Source organism: Antennarius striatus, chromosome 4 (genome assembly GCF_040054535.1).
Source record: "Antennarius striatus isolate MH-2024 chromosome 4, ASM4005453v1, whole genome shotgun sequence".
NCBI lineage: Eukaryota > Metazoa > Chordata > Actinopteri > Lophiiformes > Antennariidae > Antennarius > Antennarius striatus.
The window spans coordinates 3,170,355-3,190,711 of NC_090779.1; the positions used below are offsets into that span (position 1 = coordinate 3,170,355).

The 20,357-nt window shown below is 42.6% G+C and overlaps 1 protein-coding gene across 1 annotated transcript; it reads right to left on the reverse strand.

Annotated features, from left to right (window-relative positions):
* Positions 1-238: 238 nt before the first annotated feature.
* Positions 239-20,272, reverse strand: kiaa0513 (KIAA0513 ortholog). The gene is made up of 12 exons (XM_068312172.1): positions 19,507-20,272; positions 12,357-12,901; positions 10,602-10,701; positions 9,933-10,006; positions 9,158-9,228; positions 7,838-8,045; positions 7,700-7,740; positions 7,084-7,156; positions 6,365-6,442; positions 3,744-3,824; positions 3,193-3,287; positions 239-2,361 (listed from the first exon to the last, which is right to left on the reverse strand). The coding sequence occupies exons 2-12, from the start codon at positions 12,728-12,730 to the stop codon at positions 2,312-2,314; spliced, it is 1,245 nt and encodes a 414-aa protein (XP_068168273.1). The 5' UTR covers positions 12,731-12,901; positions 19,507-20,272; the 3' UTR covers positions 239-2,311.
* Between the last annotated feature and the right edge of the window lie 85 nt (positions 20,273-20,357).

Below are 20,357 nucleotides of genomic sequence, written 5' to 3' on the forward strand. Positions count from 1 at the left end.
GAGGAAGGATTTCATCTGTTTGCTTAGTTCAGTCCAGCTGCTGACAGTGTTTTATCCTGGTGGTGAACAAATCCATTCTAAAGTCAGCTACAAGTACTTTCATTGATTTTTCCCACTTTGAACAATACCAATCAGGTGTCTGTTTCAGAACTTTGTCTTCAAGTTGAATAAATAAAGTTATCATCATCGTCATCATCTTCATGGTATGAAATTCCAAAAATATCAGCAACTCAGCACATATAGATTTGGGGACTACTTTAATGCTAAATTTGGCATAGTAGATGTAGAAGCAGAAATCTTTGTGGTTACAAGCAACAAAAAAAGAATCTGCTGTCGACATTTTACAACAGAGAGACAACATGCAACGGCTGTTTGAGTAAATATAAAAGCATTCAATGGAACATCAACACTTATTATAATAAGAACCAAGACGTTAACAGAGACCTGCACTGCTTCCTGGATGAAGTGTAGAATTATACTGCGTGTAGCCGTGAAGGGGTGATTGTATTTACATCAGATTATTGCACAGCACTTTAACACTCAGAGTCCACGTCGGACTGAGGTGGGGGGTATGGGGGCACTTCAGGGTCCTGTCTACAGTTCAACATTTATGTATCTCACCAAAGGTTCACAATGCATCATCACATCTATTGCTTCTATATTGCTAATAGATTTACAATCAAAAATACCCAGAGTTCACAAACAGCATCACATGACCAATGCTCACAACATACAAACAGTTCGTTTTTACAAAATGGCTTCATCAACACAACAAGTTGAAACAGGTTATCATTATATATGGGGATACAACTTGCCAGAAGGTGCAACAAAGGTGGATAACCACATTTCATTATTTAAAAGTACACACAGATAAACGGTTCAAACAGCAAAACTTTTTTTTTCCTTTTTGGTTTGAGGGATTTGTGTTGGAGCAGGGCTTCAAAGATACAACACTGCCCCCTAGGGGGTGGGATGAAGGAATACAGTCAGGGTACAATCATTCACAGTTGATCACTTGACATTTGCTTCATGCTGTTTGCACATGCTAGGTAGATTAACACATGCACATGCAGCAGGAGGAAGTGTGTGTGTGTGTGTGTGTGTGTGTGTGTGTGTGTGTGTGTGTGTGTGTGTGTGTGTGTGTGTGTGTGTGTGTGTGTGTGTGTGTGTGTGTGTGTGTGTGTGTGTGTGTGTGTGTGTGATGGAACGGTGTTCTGCTCTGGTGCTGGTGTCACAGCACCACCAAACAGAAGTAAGCTAACATCTACAGCCACTACTAAACACACAAGACAACCACACCGTGGGTTTGGTTTGCATGCATACGTTGTTCATCGATCGGGGAACGAGAGCAGGAATGATCTCTGCAGGTTTGACATTAGTGCTCGAAGGATAAAGACAAATAAGTGAGATATAAATCAGGATAATGACTGTCATGGAAGGCACTTTGGATGAAGGTATAATGTAACGTCTACTTTAAAAAAGGTATTCCAGCACTACAGTATATTGGGCCTGTGTGTCATGGTGAAAGTGATAAAAAGACGAGTGAAATAGGCAACAACAATTATGTGAGTAACTGTTTGGGTGGAAGACTTTTCTGCTTTCTCTCTTGCCTCGAGTTCCTCAAGTTAATTAGTTTGTTAACTAACTGGTAAGAGGATGGATACTGTCTAACAGTGCCCAGGCGTTTGGCTATGCTAATGTTTGGTATAAACACACGTTTTTTTGTCTTAGTGTGTCCCTCTGAAAACATTTAACGTTATACACGTTACCTATAGTACAGCTGTTGGTATGGTGATAGCTCAGTGCTAAAGAAAACACATCCGACACCCCAGAACAGATGTTTAAAGCACTATAAGTTCTTATTGCCATTTACCGTTATATCCAGCTCTGGTTTGAATCGCATGTAGACGTCATGTAAAATGAGACGGGACAGTGTGATCCCTGGTGCTGTCAGAAATGATAATTAGAGTCAGAGAATTGTATGGTGGAGTCCAGAAACATCATGGCTTCTCTTCACGTTATGGTTACGGCCTTTAAAGTAGGAAGCAAACACACACGTTAAATGTGGAAGGAAGCACCAGCTGATGCGGTATTATTGCTCAGGACAGGAAATCCACATTGGATGAACGGGGTCGCTTGATTGTGGCACAGTTCAGTACAGCCAGGTATGTGGTTCCACACAAACACAACATCAGTCACATGGAGAGCTGCTCACTGGGACACTGAGATGAATACACACTGGTGGTGTGTGTGTGTGTTTGGTGTCAGTCTTCATGTGGAGAGACTGAAATCCAGCCTGTTGTCCTCAAACTCACTCTGCTGCCATTTTTTCTATGTGGTCAGTCAGCAGCTTGTACTGCTCTGCACAGGTGGGAAAAAACAGACACACACAGAGGCTTTAAACCATCAGGGTTCCTGTCATGTGACACGAAAATACCTACAGCAGTTCTAGAGAGGGGAGGGCAATCCACTGGTCTTGTTTTCCTGAATTAACAACGAAATTATCTCAGATAAAAAAAAAAGATTTTTCATGAAAACTCAAATTAATAAGTTTAATCAATCAATCAATCAATCAATCAACCTCTTTTCTCTACATGTAGAGATAAATTTCAAATACACATGACTGTTCTGTGCTATTTATTCAACATAACAAAGACTAACCGGTGGACATTGGATATTAATGCTGCAGTTCGATGCTACTTGGCCATAGTGGAGATATGTTACTATGGTTACTAAAACCTCAAAACAGACCCGTCTGTCTCACCAAAGCTTAAGATTGAGGTGAATTTTGCACATTCGCCATCTGTCCTTGTGCATCTGCCCTTTTAAAAATGCACACTGTAATGTTTTAAATGCTGAGTAGCAGAATTATTCTAACAACACAGGAGAGGAGGAACCACTGGAGCTCATGTCCATCAGATTCTGTGTTGATAACTGTTAATAACCTTTCATTGTTATTAACAAAGTTTATCTCCATGCAGGTATCGCATCCAGACCGATGTTCTGACACTATGCAGACTCTACTGTCTGATGAAAACCACTGTCCATTTCATTCTCTGTCGGAAGGAGAGACTCCCGTCTATAGAAACGGTTTAAAAAAATACTTAACATCTAAAAGACCACAAATAAAAAGGGGCTGAGCACAGATACTGCTGTAGTGTGTTAGGTTAGGTTACTTCTTCAGCTCTTTACCTTCATTTAGGTTCCCAATGATAGCCTGCTTCTTCAGGAAGTCATTGCAGAGCTTCTTACTGAGGCCAAACGCCAACATGTTGTGAGTAAAAGTCCTGAAAACACACAAACCGTCTCAGTGCAAAAGGGAATTATGGCAGAAACACCGCGTGTGTACTAGTTCTACAACACATTCTTTGTATGGAGGAGAATGTATGTTAAAGAGCAGAGCTGATCTGGAGAATACAGATGAGTCATGTGGTATTTTATAGTCATGATGATGATGAAGATGCACTTTTACAATGAATGGAGCTGCTTCATAAATTTTTAGCTGACTTCCTTCATAAACTGCCACAAGAATAATCAAAGTTTTAATCCGGTTGAAACAGCAGCAGTCAAGCAGCCGTAGTAAAAGTATTATGGTTATGTTTGTTTATACCGCTGATGAATATTATGCTTCAGCATTCGATCTAGTGATCAGTGGGAGCTGGGTCCTGGTCCCAGTGTAGGACTAACTAGAGGTTCTCCATATAGAGTCCTAACAGCTATGTTAGGACTCCAGGCTTCCTTACCCCAGCTGGCCAAAGGCGATGTTCTCATCGATTTTGGAGCTGTCGTCTCTCTCCTCCTGGGTCATGTGACACCACTTCTCCCTGCAGCACAGAGACAGCCAGAGTCAGGCTTCATTCCCACAGCCTCTATCTGACCTTCAGCGTCTCCACAGACACAGACCAGGGATGGGTGTCATCAAATATTACCCTTCAACTTTCTGCTGACTTGGCAGCGATACACAAACAACAATGGATTCTCATCCCAGTTGCAAGAATGAATGTTGGCAGTGAATGTTTCTGCAAAATCATTGTGCTGAGTTTTTCATTCGGTGTTTTTTGTTAAAAGTCTTGTTTACGACAGACCGAGGTTGGGAAAAGATCACGTTTGTCCTTCCAAAAATACCTGCATCTACTGTCAGACTCAGAAGTACTTTCCTCATAATGAATCCTGGAGCCAGATGATGAGGAACAGTACCTTTAAAATCTAATGGAATCTACTTTGGATGGATGATAAAATGTCTCCATGAGTCTGTGTGTGCAGAAATGTGCAATGCCAACATTTTATTGTGGTGCCTGGACTGGGTTTCCACACACTTCAACAATGCAGTTTTTAATTTTGCCATCATGTGGGGGATTCTTAGTGAACAGTATCTCTATAGTCCACCTGGACATCCATCCGTGACACTGCCCTGTCATTTAAAGAGACTCCATCCCACACAAAACACACCGAATGGTAAACTAACCAGCCATCAGCAAAAGTAAAAAAAACATGGTTAGCATAAAAGTATAGACATGGATTGTGTGTTTACTACAAAACAAACATTTAGTGACATGGAAAATCTCCATGCTTTACTTCACCCACACCACCAAAGTAAACTGAGGAGGAGCTGCTGTGCTGGATGCTGCAGTGTTACTGTCATTCTATCCGAAGGTGCTCCTGAGGGCAGGTGTGATGTGATCAAAGTGCTGCCCCCTGGTGGACGAGTTTAGCAATTTCATGCTGGAGTCTATATTAAGACGAGGTTAGACCATGTGTGTGCTGCTTGTTGCTTTTCTTAAGCTACATGCAGTTTGCAACTGTGACTTGATGACATCATAAAGAAGACCGTATTAACCAGCATCCTTAGCTTATCCAGCAACCTTTAAAATAACTAATAGATCACCGAGCTTGGTGGATTTGATTGGTAAAGAATCTATTTTATTTTATCAGATTTTCTGTGCCTTCCTGGTTCTCCACTTTTAACATGAAGCTAGAACGCCTCTATGGAAACCAAACCATCACAGTGTAGTAGTGGAGATAAATGGTTTCTGTCATTATCCTCATGTCAAGCTCCAGCAGACAGCTATTTCAGAAAAAACATATTTACACATACCACTACAAAGAAGAAAGAAATGAAAACATAGGACTAAACAGATATATTATATGCGTTATAAAAATTTAGATGAAGTATTCTTTCCCCTCAGTAGTTAATGAAGAAAAAACAGGAACATGCTAGGAGATGGTGACAACATGCAAGCGTCTGTGTCCTGCTCTGGTTTAAAGCACCATCCATCACAGACAAGCCTGTCAACCACATCAGCTTGAACACATCCAATGCAGCATGCCGAAACGAGCTGAATGAAGAGGTGAAAGAGCAAAGAAACCCAGTGACTGATCCTAAAGCTGGGCAACTATTCTGGAATATACTCCACAACACAAAATTATTACACATTGAGTAAATTATAATAACGGTAATCCACTTACACCGTTCTATGTGTGTTATTCACCAATGGGTCACATAATGTGATTGAACTCATTTCAAAAATAAGTAAAGGTTCTTATAATGGCCTTTAAATCTAATCAGAGTATTTAACATATTTTATGCTGATGAAAACATTTGTAAACTAGATTTGCTGAATAATATTAGAGTCCCTGTGTTTACATCCATGCTTTAAGTCCTTAACATGACCCTTCTTTGTGCATGTCTTGTTCTGGTATTAGACGTTAGCAGTACGGTGTGTACACACAGCTCAACATATCAGACCTAAACGCTTCTGATACCTGTGATTATTGTGGTGCTGCATTCAGGCCAGGAGAGAACGGCACCACAGAGGTGACCATCAGCAGGAAGTGAAACGTGTTTGATCGTTTGATTGATGGTAACTACGCTGGTCGTCATAGTTAACATGCTACCCTGGTAATAAATATATCTTTAAATCTGAACGCTGTTTTCTTCTGAAAAGGCTCAGTTTTTGCAGCAATGTCTTTTTTAAAATATTAATGCTTATGAAAATATGGAGGGAAAAACAAAAAGGGAAAATGTGGCTTTTCCCTTTATTTTGTCACATTGTTTTAGGGGCTGTGGACAAATAGAAGGACAGACCTCTCATCTTTCTCTTCATCCTGTGTTCCTCTGCCGGGCAGCAAAGTCACAGGGAGATAAAGGGTTAAAGGTCAACATGCACAAAGAAGAACAATAACAGTGTGAGGAGAGCAGAGTAGAGAAAAGAAGAGGTTGGGCATCAGGAACCTGCAGTAGTTCTGTATGTAGAGTGAACAGCACTGACACAGCAGATCGTCCCGCATGATCTAGTTTATATCTTGGCATCCTCAGACAGATATGGAAACACAAACAGAACAACAGCCCATAGAAACGACTCACCTCGTTGTTGGTGATCTTTTCGTCCTTTCACAATGAACGGCGTCAAAGAACGCAGCATTCCAGAATCGTAGCGTGTGCCTGAGAGAGAGAAAGGATGAAGAACACGTGGTTGCTAGGCTTCCATGTGACTCATACTACAAAGTTTGGTTGTAAGGATACCAGATAAGCAAAGATGTGGTGAGGAGCATGACTTGAAGATGTGCAAAAGAAAAGAAAAACACCTTTTTATTAAACACTTACTTTGATGTAATTCTATGTTTACTCCTGTGAAAATCATTTTCACAAAGACAGAAAGCGGCTCAGGGGTCACCATCCAAAACAGGTTCCTAACTACTGCTCTAACTGAGGAACTCGTTCTCATGTCCCACCGCGTCAAAACGTTTTAAGCATGTGTCAACAGCTGTTTTATTTGTCTAGACAAATAAAAAGAGAAGATCTTCACAGAGTGTTTGAAGTGAGGTCAAGTACTGTACATGACTTCAACACGCCTTCCCAAGAACTGTTAGTGATACAGAGATCAGTTGTGAGTTCAGCTACATCTTCTGCCTCCAACCACTGGCGTTGAGCTTGGAGTTTACCCTGCTTCTCGCCCCAAGTCCACTGGGATAGGCTCCAGCAACCCTCGACCCACACCAGTTGAAGGAGCGGTTAACGAACATGGATGGATGAATGAATGAATGGATGAATGAAGTGACATTTTTCCTCAGGGCTCCACCTACCAGATGGGCTGCTGCTTCAGGTGTGTGTACAGGTACACCTTCTCTGCTTTCTTTTCTTCAGCAGCATCAGACACTGGAGGGCAAGGATAGGTGTTAGCATCTACACCCACACTTGGAAGCTAGCGAGGCCATATAGGTAAAGGGTTGAACACAGGCTGGGATAACTTTAAAAATGTATGCAAAACTCATTGCCTTAAAAGAACTAAGCTAAGTTAACTTAAAATGGACTTAGATTATTTTAAGTCAACAGGGCTTAAAATTTGTTAAGTTGCATGAGTTTAAAAGTTTTAAGTATTGGTCACTTAAAATGACCAAGTTAAGGTTGCTTAAAAAATTTTCAGTTGCATAGCTTAACGGTTTTAAGTATTGGCCACTGAAAATGACCAAGTTAAGGTTGCTCAACTATTTTTAATTGACTTAGCTTAAGTCATTTAAGGCAATGAGTTTGCTTAAATTTTTTAAGCTAAGTCAGCATATTTTATTTTACAGTGTAGTTTATGACAACTGAAATGGAGACTGACACAGTGCAACAATCTGCTGCAGAAAATGCTTTAAAAGTTGACAACAAAAAAAAAGAGACACGCTTCATGGAATGCTTATGTTTGGAAGACGTTACCTGGTGATATGGGCTTCGTCTCAAACGGGCCTTCTCCCTCCCTGGACATGTGAATGCAGGGACAAAAGAGTAAATAATGAAAACATTCCAAAACTACGCTGAAAATAAGAATTCAGAGAAGAAGATGGAAGAACTCACTCGGTCCTGGGGCCCATGGAGCTCCTAAGCTTGCTCTCAAGGCCTCCAAAGAAGCCTTTGACATCAGACTTGGATGTGTTTTTAAGGAGGCGCTCGGCGGCGTCCTTCTTCCCAGACAGCCAGGAGTTAGCCTTGTTGACGTACGAGTCCAGGCCAGCTGGAGGGCCACCACGATCCAGCAGCTCTGAGGGCGACGGCTGGCACTTTCCTGAACATGTGGAGGCGGGACAGAAATGAGTGCGTTTTAACCAAAACTGGAAAGTCCACCAGATAAATTAGTTCTCATGCATGTCTGCCTGAGACGGTGGTTCAGTGAGGTCTGAGGCAGCAGAACAGAACACAGAGCATGAGCTGGTCAGGTGACGGACGTCTTTTTGTTCAGGCAGCACCAATATCATTGTGTCTGAAAACTGACCCATTAGTATCATGCAAACCACATCAGCATAACGGCTGTCCTCAAAGGGCCATGTGTAACTAATAAACGTAAGTAAATGTAACTCAGTGTAATGTAAAATAAATGTAAAATAAATGTAGCTACTCTTTTATGATAACTTACTCTGAATTTATCACCTATTCAAGTTACAAACATTAGTTTCACAGAAAAAAATATGTTTTCTTAAATTCTTTTAATTTGTCAGGTTATTAAACCCACAGAACTCCATCAATCAAGGATCAAAATATCCAAGAGAACAAAGAAAAAATAACACCAAACACAAGTTAGGACATTAACTTTGTTCAAAACCTTTTTGTCAAAGTTAAAATGGGCTTACTTGCTGCATTGTGGGAAATGATGTTTTTGGTCAAAGCACACTTTTGACCTTACATGCAGCCCGTGGGCCACATAAAATGATGTGACGGGCCACATTTGGCCCCCCGGGCCTTGAGTTTGACACATGTGGTCTAAACAGACGGATCAACAGACAGATGGTCGATGGATCGAAGCGATATCTGCAGTTCTTTGTGTGAAGACTGTGTCTAGTCTTTCCACAGTCGGTGGATGCAGCCTACTTTCTGAGTAAGAACAACTTTCAGCAGACCTGAAAGTAGGAAGATGTTGGTGCAATGTGCTGCGTCACAGCGCTAGACTAATGACTCAATGCCTCCTGCTTGCAAAAGCACAAACAGTACCGTCATGCACGCCAAGCAGGTCGTTGCATGTGTTTGTGGTGTCGCTGCAAGAGAAGCCACAGTCAAAGCCACGTTAGCAAAACAGTCCCAGCTGGCTCGTCTCTAAACCCAACACCACAGTGTGTTGATGCTAAAGCGGCTGCACATGAGCGACGTGCGTGAACCCAACACGGACCGCGACTCAGGCCTTACCGGTGTGGTAGTACGTGAAGCACATGGTCATGAGGTTTTTAGCTGGGCTGTAGTCGTCCATCTGGTAACACCTGTGAACACATTCACCATCACACACACAATTCAGGGAATTTACTGAACATTTACCAAACTAGTAAGTGGATAATGGATAATCTATCTCTACTGGTAATTTTTAATTGTCAAGAAATCCCATGAAAAGAACATGTCAGAGCAGGATCTGATCCATTAAATCCATTACAGCAGACAGCGTGGAGGCTGGACTTACACTGATACACATATTTAGGTCCGATCACACCACTGATTAATAATATCCAATGCGTAAAAAATAGCCCCAATAAAATAAAAGAGAAAGCCTTATGTTTAACAACTTTTAAAAACGGTACCTTTCAGCTGCCCTGGCTTTCTTTTTTTAAATTTTTTGATGAAAGTACCAGCGACCTGGTCTCTGTCTGGGTGAATTAGTTTATGCTGTGAACATCCTTAGAGGTGGGCCCGATTCCAACTAGAACCCGGTGCCGTCTCCTTCCTGTCAGATCAGCTGACACACCACAGGGACGACAATGTTGTTGGTGGAGGTGTCAGAAAAGAAAGTATCCTGATTAAAAAGGTCACATCTTCAGCAGCACTGAATGGGTTAATATCTCAGACTAGATAAAAGTCGGAATGACTTTTCATGGGAAGAGCTGACAATAAAAATACCAGTAATACTACAATCAGCCGTATTGTTTGCAGTTTTAATGTGTCGTTCTCCAACAGGTGAGCGACACGCACTCACTCAAACAGGACGACAGCAAAGGACTGCACCAGTCTGTAGAAGGTGGCTTCACTCACACATTTAGAATGGCAGCGCTGAGAACAGAGAAGAGCAAAAGAACATCACGACAACACATCAACACAATCTCACCATCTGTTATTAACCTGATAGGATATGGCGGCTGCAAAACACACACACACATGTGCACGCACACACACACTTCAGTGAGTCCAGTCACCATACAGGTGTTTTGTCATGAAAAATAAATAGAACTTAAAATAAAAATAAAATACAGCCACGTAAAACTGTCTTGAGCCTTTCTTCAAGTACTGAAAAACCTCTATCCAAAATAATAAAAAAAATATTTTACACAAATCAAAATCCTTTATAATTTATTAAGAATTTCACTACTTCTATCACATAAATGTTGGACAATCTGATTTGCCTGTATTTTAAATACTTTGTGTTCCGATGTGTGACTTTTGTATTCATTAATGTCACACATATCTCATGAGGTCACGTATGGTGTGTAGCTTGGTGTGCAGAAAACTTCCTGCGGTGACCACGTCAGATTCGTTTGGAGAAGGAAGCTGACTGTGTTTGTTTGGTGTGTTGAGGGTTCCAACAAGTGCATTGGGATTACTACGTCTACCTTGAAGGCCACGTGTGGCATCAGGTCTCTCTATTCACCTGTGCACTGACGTATTTGGCGAACCATTCTCTGCCTTTGCCATTTTCTCCGCTGCACAGCTCTCCAAAGCGAGCCTTCTCCTCCTGGTCAAAGTCCTCCCTTGGAAAACAAGGTCAGAAAAAAATCATCAGAGAATTCACTTACAAGTCTGAGAAATAACCGTGACTGCACAGCTGATGTTGGTTATTTACGGACTGAAAGCATGACTGGTTCACTGAGAATACAACATTGAGAACCTTCAGTAGGCGACAATAAAACAGAACTCCAACAGACATTAAGTCAGGTTACATCACACATAGACTCACAAAATCACCTCAAGCTTTGTGCAATTGGTCAAACTGAGCACATTCATTCTTAAGTTATGGGCAAAATGTGTTTTTGGACAACAACCAAATTCTAATCTAACCTCCCTCCCTGCTGACACTTGATTTTTTTGACAGCTGTCACGCGTCCATCAGGCTGCTGCCTGGAACCGGCCTCTGCTGGTGAGTTGTGACAATCTGTTAGTGGGTGAATATCTAATCTACGTCTGGGTGACAAAAATAGAACAGAATAAAGTCTGAAGCAGCAGAAAACATCAGTCAAAAACTCAAACACAACAACAACAAACCGCATCACAGCCACACCACCCAGAGTCACATCATGCGTGTGATAAAAACCGTCTGTGATCACGCTGGATGGTGAAATGGTTTAGGTGAACGACGACCATCCAGTTCTAGGAGATACTAAAGTTATTTCAAAACATCACACAGGATCTCGAAATGAGCTACTAATGCCATCGACTCCATTTGGGAATGCAGTGAGTGTGTTTTCATTGTATTATTGGGTGCATGACAGCAAGATGCTGCTTACATGTAGAACAAGGCAGTCAGAGAATGCACCATCCCGCGACACCCCTGAATTCAAAATTTTACCCTGACCTACACATTTTTGTGCTTCTGGCTTCCCGAGAATGTTGCTTTTTGTTCTGTGATTATATCTCATCAGGTTTCAGAGATGTGTACCTAAAAAGATATAAAATTGAAAATTTGCCCAAAGACCTATTTTTTCAAGGTCATGGTTGTGATCTAATTTTCATCCCCTTGCTTCCCAGAATATAACGCCTTTTGTTTCGTCTTTCTATCTTATCCGATGCCTGAGATATGTGCAAAAATACTGTATCTCAGGATAGAAAATATCGCAGACCATAGATCAAAGCTAGTGCTTTGATCTATGGTCTTACTCAGACTGGTGGTCTCCCTCGTCTTTCTATCTCATCTGGTTCCTGAGTGAACAAAAGTTGAGTGCAAGTGATTAGCTTTGACATTTCAGGGTAGGTTAAAGCTAATCACTAGCTTTGATCTATGGTCAAAGCTAGTGCATAGGTAGTAAAAAGCACCAGCTTTGATCTATGGTCTTACACTGGCCTTCTCCCTCGTCTTTCTATCTCGTCCGGTTCCTGAGTGTACAAAAGTTGAAAATTGACCGTGACCTAGTTTTCTCAAGGTCAAGGTCATGATCTCATTTTCATCCCTTTGCTGCCTGAGTCATGTGCTTTTTGGTTCACCTTTCTATCTGCAACGGTTGTGGAGATATTTGGTGGACTAACGGATGGACGAACACACAAACGCTGACAATTACAATAAATCACTGCTTTGAAGCTGGATGGAGTACATCACCGCTTCGCGGGATGTAGTAAGGAGCGAGGTGTGGTAGCTGCTTCACAGACCAACACGCTGTCTATGTGTGACCTCACACAACAGGAAGACCCTTACTTTCCGTGAAACACCTTCTCCACATAAGCCTTCATGAACTGCCTCCTCTCCATCGTCTCAGCATCAGCATCCTCTCCACTGTAAGCAGAGGAAGACGACGACCTTCTCAGCTCCCACTTGTGGGAGGGAGGGTCCATGTCGTTCTCGCTATCGGCCGACTCCGTGGCATCGCTGTCATCTCCGTCATCCTGCCGGTGGTGGTGAGAGGTGGGTTTGGTTGGTGCCATGGGCTCTGGCAGTAGAGGCTGCTGGTTGATTCCCACGGATGAAGCTGACTCTGGGGAAAAAATGTCAGTGTGGCCTTGATGCTGGCGTTTGTCCACACTGAGGGTGGTGGTCTCTGAGGGCAAGTCAAAGTCTATGAGGTTGTCCATGGTGGAGATAAGGCTCTGCAGATGTGTTTTAGATGTCCTGTTGTGTGCTCTGCAGGAGCAAATGTGGTGGGTCTAGCTTGAGGCTTCAACTTGATTAGCGGGTATTCATTTGGCAGACCCTCCCACCCCCCGAGTGTGCAGACATCAGGGGAACGTACAAACCCAACGCATCTGTGAACAAAGACAGGACAGAATTTGCACTGAGAACTTTTACATTCACTTCAGAAAGCACAAAGATAATGGGATTAAAAGGGAATGGGTTACGGTTAGCCAGCCTGAAGTAGCATCTCATGAAATACAACAGTAATCACTTCCTGCTGCCATGCTAGCTCACCTCAGCAGACATGAGTTTACCTTCTCTCTGACTGCGGCATGTTACCAGTCAGGAAGTAGTTAGAGGAAATTAAATTCTCATATGTAAAATAAAATAACTCACGAAAGTGTGATGAAGCATGAAGGTGTGCAGCATCAGTTCCCACAGCAATATGGCATTTTAAAGAAGTTCATTCTGACAAAGTAAAGTCCTGTACAGCTGTATTTATCTCAGCTAGCACATCTTTAACATAGATTAGTATACTTTTCCTTTGAGCGTTTAAGTATCCAATGAATGTTTGATGAGGTTAGGATATGGCTCGATTAAAGATCTAATATATTTTAATGGTGACCCAGATCCAGAACAAATACTTCCGACAGCATGAATAATGCTTATAAGAAATTCTTCGTCTTTTCCCTTTGGCTTTTCCCTTCAGGGGTCTCCACAGCGAATCAGTTGCCTCCATCTAACCCTGTCTTCTGCATCCTCTTCTCTCACACCAACTTCCTTCATGTCCTCTTTCACTACATCCATAAACCTCCTCTTTGGTCTTCCTCTAGGCCTCCTGCCTGGCAGTTCAAAACTCAGCATCCTTCTACCAATATATTCACTATCTCTCCTCTGGACATGTCCAAACCATCTCAGTCTGGCCTCTCTGACTTTATCTCCAGAACCTCTAACATGTGCTGTCCCTCTGATGTACTCATTCCTGATCCTATCCATCCTGGTCACTCCCAGAGAGAACCTCAGCATCTTCATCTCTGCTACCTCCAGCTCTGTCTCCTGTCTTTTCCTCAGTGACACTGTCTCTAGACCAAACAACATCGCTGGTCTCACCACAGTTTTGTACACCTTTCCCTTCATTTTAGCTGAAACTCTTCTATCACACATCACACCTGACACTTTCCTCCACCCGTTCCATCCTGCCTGGACACGCTTCTTCACCTCTTTTCCATACTCTCCATTGCTCTGGACTGTTGACCCTAAGCACTTAAAATCCTCCCCCTTCTTGATCTCTTCTCCCTCTAACCTCACTCTTCCACTTGGGTCCCTCTCATTCACACACATGTACTCTGTCTTACTGCGGCTAACCTTCATTCCTCTCCTTTCCAGGACAAACCTCCACCTCTCTAGCTTCTTCATCAACCAAAAATAGTACAATTTCCACCGGTACCCCGTAGGTCAACAGCACCGATGGTAGTTGTTGTTAACCGGGCCTAGACCAATCCGGTATGGAGGTCATATATTCGATTCGCATATTGATTGGCAAAAGTTTTACGTCGGATGCCCTTCCTGACACAACCCTCTGTATTTATCAGGGCTTGGGACCAGCACAATAAGACACTGGCTTGTGCCCTCTTGCGGCTACATTGCTTACAAGAAATTACTAGACTATAATATCTCCAAAGGATGGACCTCACAGACCACAGCCTGATCTGGATGCCACAGATACTCTGGACCTGGTGATGCCGATCAACATTTGTATTAAGGTTTCAGACAACCTGCACGATCAGACCGTAGCTGAAAGTGTGATGATTCTGTCTGGAGGGAGGTCTGAGGTAGGTTCAAACGTTACTGAACAAAACCAGCATCAGTAGCACATCGTCTGTCATGAACCCCAGTAATGAAACCAGGGTTTGGTCCTGGACTCACATCATGAGGGTCAAACTGACACCGAACTGAAGAGGAAACTGAAGTTTATATTGTCTGAAAGCTGTCTAATCATGTTTGAGTTGAAAAGAAACATGACATATCATGTCATAAAGCAACATGTGGTACAATATAACACAACAATAAAATATGACAGATGTAACGTAATAAAATGTGATAGAGATGTAATAAAATGGTCAGCCTTGAATTATTCAGGCTTTAAACTGCTTGTAAAGGCCTCACAAAGTTGTGAAATCTCAAGTGACTGTTGACGAAAATGATAAACGTTCCATCTAGATTGTTTTTTAGACAAAAATCAACATTCATTTCATGCAGAAACCAAAACTCAAATAGTAAAACTGAAATCTGATCCATCCAACAGCCTCATCCGACGAGCTGCACGGTAAACATCCAGCATCCAGCATGAGGCACACACACACACACACACACACACACACACACACACACACACACACACAAACACACACACACACACACACACACACACACACACACACACACACACACACACACACACCGAGTTCTGGGGCAAACTGTGCTTGATCTGGACCTCTGAAGATGAGGTTATATAATACACACACATCTGCATGTCCCTTATATATATATATATTATTAATTTACACACACACACACACACACACACACACACACACACACACACACACACACACACACACACTGAGGGACTCAGTAAATCAGTGTTCCTTCACTCAGACTGCCACTGCTGCAGGATATCTGCTTCCACAACCAGAAACGAGAGCCCCCCCCCCCACCTCCAGTCCAATCACACGGTGACGTCCCATTCCCGCTGACCTCGACCGCCCAGAGGGACCGGCCCAACGTCAAGAACCGAATGCTTCCGTGATTCATTGGACAGGATCGACGCACAACACCACTGACATCTTGTGCATCTGCAGTTTATGAAACACTTACTGTGATTCACTCATGGATGCCAGAGCTGTTATGCAACACCCCCTCAAAACCTCGACTCCCCTCCTTCATAAACATTATCGAGCACGCTTGTCTGCAAAAGCATCTGCAGATGAGGAAGAGAGGGACGTGCCGTTACCACTGAGCTCATCGGTGCGAGTCAGTCTGGTTTCTAAATGCAAAACAACTCATCACTTCCTTCTAGTCCGATGCAGCGTTTAGACAAGAAATTCAACTCCTGATCAAGGTGCTTCCACAGTCGTCTTCACAGGCCTCTAGTCTCTGATCCAAAGGGCTTTCTCAGTCATTCCTGAACACAGCTCAGCCTTGTGGGGCTGAGAACCGATACCCTCCTGGGAACTTCCCTGACCAGCAACCTTTTGGCTTCCTGGTGTAATCTGAGACGGCACATTGTTCAAGGCTCGTATTTTGTTTACTTTGATGAACACCAGAACAACATTTGACAAATATGCGCAGAGAGCTGGTAGGAATGCTTTTCTCCTTCACCCGTTTTCTTCCTCTTTGTGTGAAAAGGTGATTGTAGTTTTTACACCGGTCCCAGAGCAGACAGTGTTTTCTATTACACAGACAAAATGCTGAGGCTACGACAGTAGATCAACAGTAAAGATCCTCTCACCTGACGGTCTGTTTGCAGGACTGCATGTGACTACATGTATGTCGGCCTCCAGAACATTCTAACTTCTGCAAACACAGCAACACTTTGTTGGTTTGCAGCATGACTGAAAGCCTGGATTTTGTTGAGTTTCCTTTGTAAAAAGCAAATTTCCCTAAATTTCCCAGTTTGGGATAAATAAAGTATATCTATCTATCTATCTATTAAGACCAAAAAAAGAGCAATCCCTGACACGCTGGTAGCGATCCGGTTCATCACCTGAGGTTTCTGTCTTTCTCCATTATGGGACCTGAACCCATCCAAGACTGGTTCTGGTGTAATCAGATGGTTCTGTTTGGTGTTCATCTGAAGAATACCAGCAGAGAATAATGATTCTGAATAGTTATCAAACTAACACCAGTGTGATTCCAGACTATTTGTAGGATGTCATGGTTAATGAGTCATATGAGTGTCTGCTGATTTTTAGCATAATAACATTCAGGGGTAAATGAGGCTGATGATTTTGTATTGATTTGTGAACAGGGAAGTTTTTTTACACAGGAGATGGAGCAACAGGGTTTGTTCAAAGGCAAACACAATAATAGTGAAAGAAATTTGAAATGCTGTAAGTTAACAATATAAACTCATGTTACTAATCTATGTTGGAGAGATTTTGTATTTTTCAGCAATCATTTTTTGTCAGACAGTAATTACAGTTGTGTTGTCTGACAGGATGTTGATGGTTTCAGAAACAAATGATCAGAAAAAAAAACGATCAGCCAAAACTAACTGATCGGTCGCGTCAACGAAACTTCTGACGACGTCTTTATTCGGACTCAGAGTAGAAAAGTGAGTAGAAAAGCTCCATGCCTGAGCTCTCTGTGAACCAAACAGCTGTGGACCACAACAGGAAGAATGTTAGAAGGCGCTGACTGATTACAGAGCAGTAATAACCTTTATCTGCTGTGTGGCACAGCTTTGTTTGACTGACAGCTGCAGTAAAGCCACATTTTCACTACGAGCCTTGAACCATCTGTCTGAATCATCACTCATTTATTGTCACATTTTTAAGGAACAAAACATCTCTGTCGCTGTAAATTCAAAGCTGAGCTTGGGTACACAGTTTGGCCGTATCACACACTCCGCAGTAGACGTGATAAGCAGAAGAGGCTGATGGCGACAGACCAGGTGGACGATCTCAGTGGAGAGGGAGTGCTCTCAGAGAGATATGATCTGCTCTCCACAGGCTGCACCGCAAACACAACAACACCAGATCTGTTCCCACAGGACATGCTGGACCTGTGAAGTTTAAATGCACTCAGTCACAGCTCCAGTAGAGGTCAAAGGGCCTCTGGTGAGTGTGTTTCAAACCAACACCAGCTCCTGGCTCGGGAACATTTCTCCTCACTTCCTTCTATTGTTTCTTTCCCATCAGACAAAACAGCAGAACACGAGTGCAGATGCCCGCCCTGGAGGGTCATCGCTCAAATACAAATAGAACTACAAACTCTTCTTTCGTCTTTCAAGACCAAAAGAGAAGATGAAAAACAAGCTCAATAGAAAACCAGAAAGATAAGGCCGCTGCCACGGAGCGTCACAACAACACACAACCGGACAGAACATGGAGAACCAGGACTGACTTTATGATGGATGACATAAAAGCAAGGAGGAAGTTCTCCACCATGTGTGCTTCCTGATAACACCAAGAACAAGTTTCATCCGTCAGCCTTAATAAGTGGAGCCTGGTATTATTTAGCAGGCTGGCCTCCAAACATCACTAGTCTAGGTCACCGAGGGCCACATCAGCATCATGGCTGTCCATAAAGGGCCAGATGTAACTTATAATTGTAACTAAATGTGACTTGATATAATGTAAAATAAACGTAACTACTCCTTAATGTTAAATAACTCTACATTTATTACTTATTCAAGTTACAAACATTAACTTGGGTAATGTTTGTAACTTGAATAAAAAATGTTATTTTGTTTCTCTGTTGTAACATAAATCCTTTTAATTTGTCAGGTTATTAAACCCACAGAACTCCATCAATCAAGGGTCAAACTATCCAAGAGAACAGAGACAAATAACATCAAACACAAGTTAGTAGTTAACTTTGTTCACAACGTTTATGTCAGAGTTCAAATGGGCTTGATTACTGCATTGTGGGAAATGTGGTTGTGGTCAAAGCACATTTTTGACCTAGTATTTATTTTTAGACACTGACCTTCTGTGCTCTTGCGGGCCACATAAAATAATGTGGTGGACCACATTTGGCCCCCGGGCCTTGAGTTTGACACATGTGGTCCAGTAAAAATAATAGTAATAGTAAAAACGACATTAGTACGAGATATACAACCTGTAAAAATCCTTTGGATCTGATGAGCAATCCAAACATCTAGAGTCCTCGCTCTAGAGTCCATTAAATAGTCCATTAAATAATAGTCCATTAAATAATAGTCCATTAAATAATAGTCCATTAAATAATAGTCCATTAAATAATCCAAATATTTATCAAATAACTGGATATCATCAACTATACGTTCGTAATAAACCACGACATGCAAAAGCAAAAGCAGCAGTAAATTAGTTCCAAAGCACCAGCAACCCCCCCGCTGTAAATGACTACTTCTGAATGCAGTTTATTAAGTTTAGATAAATTAGTATAATTCACAGTGAAACACACGTTGCTCATGAAAGATGCTCACGCCTGATCCCAATAAACAGCCTTGAGTCACTCCAGAGGCGTCTGTCAAAAAGCGACGCAGCGCATGTGACGTGATGATATTCGGTTCATGCGTCATCACTCTGACGTAAATTCAGTGTGAATGGTGGGAGCAGGTGAATGGAGCAGGTGCGTGGACTCCCGTCGTGTCGTCACTGCAGCGGGGTGTCCGCGTCAGGACAGCTGAGAGGAAGCAGCGCTGAATAAACACACAAAACGTTTCCTGGAAACTTAATCGCTCATATTTAAAAAAAAACCCCCCAAAACAAACAACCCAGGGGAACCCGGAGTCAGTCGTGGGGGGACGGACCCGGATACACACCCACACAGGTCGGCTGCACGACTGAGGCCAAAATATCACCAGAAGAGGAGAATCAACCAGCCGCTCTGACGGAACGGACACTCAGATGAGCATGAACGCTCAACAAAAATGGAGTTTCCTCCACGGTGGCTGTCAGATAAATGTCCAGTGAACAAACGGATGCCAACATTTACACACAACGACGTCAGAAACAGCTGTACGTACCTGGAGTGGTCCGGGCTGACGGCGGAGGACGACTGCTGTTCGCCGCTGCTTCTGCGGCGTAGCTCGGCTCGACGGCGGACTGGGAGCTGACGTGCGCATGCGCACAACAAAAGGGACGCGGAGAGGGGGACCCAATGACGTCATCAAGCGACGCAGCCACACGGCGAGCGTGGAGCTGACTTTTAGATCAGGCTGGGAATGACCTTAATCTGTCTTCAAACGGAGAAGCAGAGAATCGCTTCACATTTAAGCCTGCGTGTGTTTTATTGGTCAGATGTTGGACGACAAACCTGTAAATTCAGATTTCTCTCAGCTAAATTTGGGAAGCAAAAGTCGAACCACGCTGTTGTGTATAAATATCTTGTGTACGTGTGTATATATCTTTTAATATTTCTGCATTAAGATTGTGTTTTTTATTTACAATGATCAAGATTAATAGTAATGTAAAATATCCCTGTGTATGCTTTGATATTTATGCACTCAACCTTTATATCTTAACCATGTCTTACTATTTATACTCCGCACAGAGAGGAATCAAACGCAGACCGTTTTTGCTGTGAGGTGACAGCACTACCCACAGCGTCACCGTGCCGCCCTGTTTACAGTTTCTTCTCCAAAATTATTTCAGACTGCACCTACAAAGTCATGTGTGGCGACCCCTGCTGGTAATCGTGTGGAACTATTCTGAGTCACACCTGCAGCATGGTGATCTGTCTCCTGGTGACACCTGGGTTCACCAGTTGATAAATCAAGGCCAGCTAATCACTTTCACTCGCTCTTCTCTGCAGGCACCGTGAGTGATGTGGGGACTTTAGGGTTTAGCATTTAGACTTTACAGTAGTTCATTTTGT